The sequence below is a fragment of the Benincasa hispida genome, chromosome 10 (genome assembly GCF_027475165.1).
Source record: "Benincasa hispida cultivar pf3 chromosome 10, pf3_genome.v1.1, whole genome shotgun sequence".
Classification (NCBI taxonomy): Eukaryota; Viridiplantae; Streptophyta; class Magnoliopsida; order Cucurbitales; family Cucurbitaceae; genus Benincasa; species Benincasa hispida.
This window is the reverse complement of record NC_143487.1, coordinates 63,107,495-63,114,502: the sequence shown is the minus strand read 5'-3', so window position 1 is coordinate 63,114,502 and position 7,008 is coordinate 63,107,495. Positions and strand designations below refer to the sequence as shown.

At 32.6% G+C, this 7,008-nt stretch overlaps 1 protein-coding gene across 1 annotated transcript; it reads right to left on the bottom strand.

Moving 5' to 3' along the window:
* Positions 1-945: 945 nt before the first annotated feature.
* LOC120088658 (BolA-like family protein) lies at positions 946-5,286 on the bottom strand. Its single transcript, XM_039046072.2, has 3 exons — positions 5,097-5,286; positions 1,429-1,451; positions 946-1,339 (listed from the first exon to the last, which is right to left on the bottom strand). The coding sequence occupies exons 1-3, from the start codon at positions 5,157-5,159 to the stop codon at positions 1,141-1,143; spliced, it is 285 nt and encodes a 94-aa protein (XP_038902000.1). The 5' UTR covers positions 5,160-5,286; the 3' UTR covers positions 946-1,140.
* Positions 5,287-7,008: the final 1,722 nt, after the last annotated feature.

Sequence of the window (7,008 nt, the reverse complement as noted above, 5' to 3'; positions counted from 1 at the left end):
AGTAGACTATATGATAATTGTGCAATGTGAATGAAGTCTATCTACCATGGTACCCTATCATTGATTTCTAACGATAAAACATCTACTAGCGATAGAAGCTTATCACCAATAGACTTCAATCGCACTACCATAGTTACTCTTATACACGTTTATAAACTAAATAACCACTCAACTAAGTAAAAACAAAACATGTGAATATGGACAATTTACAAAACTAACAAAACTAAGTAGAATGGAAAAAAAGAAATCTTTAAATAGTACCTGTGAATATTTGCAATTGAGCTATCAATAATGGACACATTAGTGATAGACCTAAAATCACAACAAATGTCTATCTCTAAAACACATAAAAATGTATAACAATCATATTCAACTACTAATAATCAATAAATACTAAAAAAGTTAATCACCAATATTACATAATTGTAACATAATCATACAATTGACGAAAATTTACATGTCCATTATGACTTACAGAATGATAACAACATTTTGACTGAAGTTAATTAAGTAATAGAATTATATATATTAAAGTATATCAACGACTATCTCATTAATGAAATTATACATGTAATGAAATTTATCGATGACCATCATCGAAGACTTCAATACAAATAGAATATGTATTGAAGCATATCAATGATCGTCAATACAAATAAAATTCAAACAAGTTCATGTCCAATTAAATTCTACTATGGATAGATTTCTATCACTTATAGATCAACTATCAATAATAGAAATTTAGAAATTTAATACTAATACGAGTATATCAGTGTCAAACTACTATAACCAAAAGTTCATATTTCCTTTTTCTTTATTTATATTTTTCCTAAAGAATTTCATTTTTTAGAATTTAATTACAAGTTCAAAAGTTTTCAATTTTAAGGCATTACCATCATAGACTTAACCTTTCCACCTTAAATAAAAAAAAAAAAAAAATGGTTATTGATACCATAATTGTTGAGTTATGTTTAGATTAATATTTCAAAAGTATATCTGAAGCAGAGATATAAGGTACAAGCTCAAAAAATTTTCATACACAAGTACAGCAGAATCAGAATTACACCATTACTGTAGTGGCTACATGGTATGCTGCTTTATTTATACTACCATCAATGGCTCTTACTTATAAATCATGCTCTAAACTGTAGGTTTTGATTTTTCAGATTCTTCTTGTTGTTGCTTCCATTGTTGTGGGGTCAGAGCCTTCTTGATGGAGAGAGCATGAATCTGTTTCATTTCTTCCTCCAGAGCAGCATTCACCAACCGATGTCGCTCAAGCAACCTTTTCCCTTCAAATTGTTCCGAGACAATGTCAACTATGAAACTCGCCCCGCATCTGGTGGAGACAGAGATTGTTTTATGTTTTGGGAAAATGACCATAGAAATGTATCATAAAGTTTTCATCATGCGTGGTTTGGAACTTACCCTCCAGATGTATCAGTTACCTCCTGAAATAAACAAGGAAATAATTAGTGATTCAAGATGCTGATTTTGCTTGTTTCTCTAACATGAAGTAAACAAGAGAGAAATTTAAGTGATATACCCAGAAGGTGTAATAAGGAAATAAACTTGCATATACTGTATTCACTGGTATTTTCATCAAAGTTACATTACATGGTTATGGGTAATCCCCATGCTTTTAAAAGTTCTAGCGAAAAATTCGAAGGGGAGGTATATCTGTAATGAGGACTTCATGAAGGCAAAGCTGGGTTATAACCCACTTATACTTGGAAACGAATCCTGTGGGGTAGAGTTATAGATATCCGTTTGCTAAGGAAATGAGGTGGAGGGGCAGAAATGGTAGCCATATTATGACAAAGGACGACCTGTGAATTCTGAAGGATGGGAATTTAAAACCGAATTGGGTTTGTGACAAGGCCAGAAACAAGATAGATTCCTTTCTTCTCAATGCCAGGGGATCCTGGAACGAGAACCTCATTAGGGACATGTTCCTCCATTTGGATGTGTGCGACATTCTCAATATCCCAATTGGCATTAAGAAGATTGATGATGTGGTTTTTTGGAAATTTGATAAAAGGGAGCAGTTTACAGTTACAAGTGCCTATCATTTAGGGGTTAAGCTGAGTAGTGTTACCTTACTCTTGTCCTCTTGTGGTGTTGAGCCTTCTAAGCTGTGGAAGGCCTTGTGGGGGCAAGGATCAAATCGAAAGTCAAAACTACTCGCTGGAGAATTTTTAATGACCTTATTCCAACCATATGTAATTTATATTCTAAAGGGATCTCTTCTGTATTGCTCCATTTTTTTGGGAGATCTCACATGGATCGATATGCCATATCATGTGAGAGTGTAAGTTTTGGAAAGTCTGTGATTCCTGCTATCTTCTGTTGGCTTGTTTGGCGTTGGCAAGAGTTGGTGGTCTATTTTGGATTATTGGGATCTTTGGAGGTCCTCGTACGCACTTGAGGAGCTGGATTGTGTGTTGATTATCTTTTGGAGCTTATGAAATCTACAGAATGAGATCTGCTTCAAAAGAGAGTTCTTGATTCCGACTCTATAAGAATCAAGATTGAAAAACACTTGGGGGATTTTGATGGTTTCAAAAGCTCTTTTAGGGAAGTTGTCCAAGTAGCTTCGGCCCTCCCCCTTCTCGCTCCTTCCAATCATCCCCTTTGGTCTTTGCCAATGGCTGATAATTGGAAGCTGAACGCTGATGTAACATGGTCTAATGGAAGAGGCAGAGGAGGGCTTCGGTGTATTGTTTGTGACTATGAAGGTCAAGTATTATTGGAAGGTTGCAATTTTACACCCCAAAAAAAGAAAGAAAAAGAAAATGAGGTATCAATCTTCTGGAAGCTGAGACTCTAGCGGAGTGTTTGAAAGTTATTGAGCTTGAGTAGTCCGTAAAAAAATCCGCCTTTGATAGTTGAGTCTGGTGTGTTGGATGTTATTAAGTTTCTTAATGAGGAGAGACTTGCTGAAATTGAAGTCTTTATTGTGTGGATGTTCTTTTTGTTGGGAAGTTGTTAATACTCTGCATATGTCACATTCCTCGAGAGGAGAACAAATATGCCCATGCTATACTAGCTTTGACATCGTTGTTCTTGATCTGAAAAGTTGGTATTCTCTCTCCTATTTTTGATGAAGAGGTTGGGATGTAGCCGGTTGTGTGTTTGTGTGTGGTTTACACAGATTGCAGTAGTTGTCTCAAACAAAAAATAGGGTCCCGACACTATGAGCAATCATTGAAGTACAACAAATTACCATTAATCAAATTTGTTATTTAACTAATATGTTTTATTAAAAATTTAATGCATTTTAAATGAGAGACTAAAGAAAAATATATATTGTAGCAAACCTATAGATTCAAGATAACATACTGTAGCAAACCTAGGGAGTAAGGGTAAAAAACTGTAGCAAACCTAGGAGTAGAATAAGTGGTATTGAAACAAACCTAGGTTTGCAAAACTGTCAACCAAAAATGGGTTAGGCTGCTCCCACTTTTAAAGTAGTGAACCAAACACCCCCCTCATGTATAGAATTTGTATATCTACTAAGAAAATTCTAGCACTATGAGCAAAAAATTGACCAAGCTGACCTGGACCTTCATGTTGGACAACTTATTAGTGTGAGATGGTAGATAAGTTTTGTGTTTGTTTAAATTGGCCTAGTAAGGACTAGAACAAGAATAGCCTCCAAGGAAATATAACTTCTTTGTTTGAGTATAGCTCATTGGTTAAGGCACTAACTCTCTTCCTTGAATCTGTTATCTAATGCTCCAAATGTCCAAGCACGGGGGAGTTATATTCATATTTATGTTATTTACACTGTTTACGCTTTTGGTCTTAGGGTTTAGATGAGTGCGCTACATAAACCCTCTAACTCTACTGATGACTCTGAATCTGTCATATGATATTTTCTCTCTAATTATAAATTGTTATCTTCCCTTGCCTATAGACGTAGCTAACGTACTATTAGTGAACTATGTAGGTCTCTATGTCAATTTTCTATTGTTTACTTTTTTTTGTTTATCTTTGATTGTCGATTTCTTAACAATTGGTTTAGATCTTGAATCCCACGTTTGTTGTACTAAAAAAAAATTGTATACTATTGTTCACTTCTCTAAACCCTTTAATTGCACACAATCAATGAGCATCTGGCAAACTTCAGGACTCTTGCTTAAATATCAAATTGACAGCAAATCCCTTCAAGACATGAGCATGGTGACTCCGTTTTTGTTTTTCCTATTAAGTTGCTGCTATACTTTCAGTTTTCAGACTCCAATCAACTGCATATAAAACCCAGAATATTTTGTTCATAAAAGCAGTCCTCAGTTTTGAGGTTTTACTCCTATTTCGGAACTTCTAGTATTAAGTCCAGACACATTTCATGGAAGATTCACACAGTGTTCGCCTAGTAATCCAACAATAGTCAACATCACAAATCCATATCACCAAGTAACAATATGCTTCAACATTAATTTGATAACAATTTCGTTTTTAGGTTTCTATTTCTGAAAAAATGAATTTGTTCATTAACAACATTTTTGTTTGAAAAAACTTAATTTGTTTCTCAAACTTGAGCATTAATTCAAAAGGTGATTTCTAAAAGTAGAGAACAAGGCAGAGGAATTATCAGTAAGCCACACTAAAACCAAAATCATTACAAAAGGTAAATAAACCATGCCAATTGAACAAAAAAAGCCTCTTTAAAAATGAATGATCCCTAAATAAATTCACTGTGAATGGACCCTATGAATATCATACTCCATAAGGCTATCATATTCACCACTCAAACACTATATGATCAACAAGTAAAAACAGAAAGCAGAGGAAAAGCATCCATTGCATCAGAAAAGATAACCTTTCCCATTTGACTTGAAAAATCAATTTGCACAAAAGAAGTTGAAACATAAACAAACCCATCAGAGCTTTAGTCCAATTAATCAAATGTCAAAGCTCTTCTCAGTTTCATAACCCCAATTTAAAGCAATGAAGTAAAATAAGAGTTAGACAAGTTAAACTAGCAAGAACAGCATGCCAGTTAAAACCCCAGGTGATAAGAACAGGAAGATCGAAGATGATATGATGAGATGAAGAAGAAATTAGAGAAAGAGCGTGAAGAAGAAGCATACCAGATGCTGAGGATTCAACTTAGAGGTTAAAGTAGATTCGAGTTGCTCCTTTGTGACCCCCATCTTCTTCAATGACCTGGAAATTTTCTAGCGTTTCTTCTTCTTTGCTTTATATTTTCTCAGAGAAATGCATGCCAATTCCTAAAATGGGAGATAGATTCTCATGGATCGCCTTGGCAAAGCCCACAATGGGATACTTTAGTTGGGCCAACACCTAAAAATAAGAAGGGGACTCACAACAGAAATAACAATTTTAAAGTTTCATTTGACAAAATTATTTCAAAATTATAAAAATAGAAAAACAAATTTATATAATATAAAATACTAAGTAGTAAATGATAAAATTACTCTAAAATAACAAAATTAAGTTCAAACGATAATGCAAAGATACATTACTTAAAAAACATCTTGAATACCACAAATATACTCTACCTAAACATTCTAGAACCACAAATACACAATATCTAGACATTCCAGAAGAAAAAATAAAAAATCACCCAATATGATCCTTAATCCTATAAAATGGGGGTGTTCATGGGTTGGGTTTGGTTGAAAAATTTTTTAGACCCAATCCAATTGTTCGGGTTATAAATTTCTTCAACCCAAATAGCTCTTATTAAAAAATGAACTCAACCCAACCCAAGCATTAAATATTTTGATTGGGTTGGTTCGAGTTATTTATTTAAAGTTTTATTCTAAAAAGGCAAAACTTAAATATGTAAAAATCTAATTTAATTATTTTCATATATTGAATTAAGATTAACAACTCAATTTCAATTTATATAGTGAAAATTTTCTTTCTAAAGTGCAAAGAAACTACATTTAAGAGTTTTTGAACAGTAAATTATTAAAAAATATATTGGAATTAAATAAAATTAAAATCAATATATGTATAAATAATTGTATTATAAATAACAAAAAAATATATTTTAAAGTTAATAATAAATTCGGGTTGGTTTGAATTATATTAGGTGAACCCATGAACCAACCCAACCCATAAAATTTTCATTTATTTGAACCCAACCTAACCCAAATGAGTTGATAGCCCAACCCAAACCGGTTTTTCGGATTATCATATTTTTTGAACGCTCCTATATGTGAGGGAAGATGACGACTAGGCGGTGAGGGAAGTTATGGATGTCTACAGCAATTTCAAGACGATGTGACTATTGGAAATATGATTGCATTTGACATTAAACCAATTGTAAGTAGTTTCATCGTCTTCATTCCATGTGACCATTTTGCATAGGATCTTGAAAGCCAACTTTAAACACTATCAATCCCAGAACATCATTATTGAAAACGACGTTCAAAGTAGAAACAAAAGCAGGAAACACGTGTGCGAGCGAAAAAAGTCGGTGACCTGACAAGGGTGGTCGTCAAAAGCTAGCTAAGACGATGAAATTCAAGAAAGAGTTGCCGAACCAACGATTGTAGAGATGAGATTAAGAAGGAGAAAAATAGATTTTAGGGACAACTAAGTGAAGATGAGGAATATGAGATTTAGGGTTTTTTGTTATCTTGTTTTAATAATAATAATAATAATAATAATAATATTTAATACTCATTTATATGTTTCTTTTTAAGTACAACAAGCCATTTTTATACGTTTTACATAAAATTGAAAACATCGAAAATATGGAAAAAAATCAAATTAATTTGATAACAATATGCATAAAATAATGAAAAATATTTAGATACAATTGAATTTGTTACAAGCATTTAAACAAATTGAAAGTTAGTCGGATAAAATCAAATTTGATAAAAAAAAATAAAGTCAAATATAAATTGGAGAGAAAAATCATGAAGTTTTTGTTTATTATGATTAATTTGATAAGTAGTTAAATAAAATCTAATTTGATAATAAAATATAAATTCAAATATAATTTGGAGAGAAAAAAAAATTCAAGAA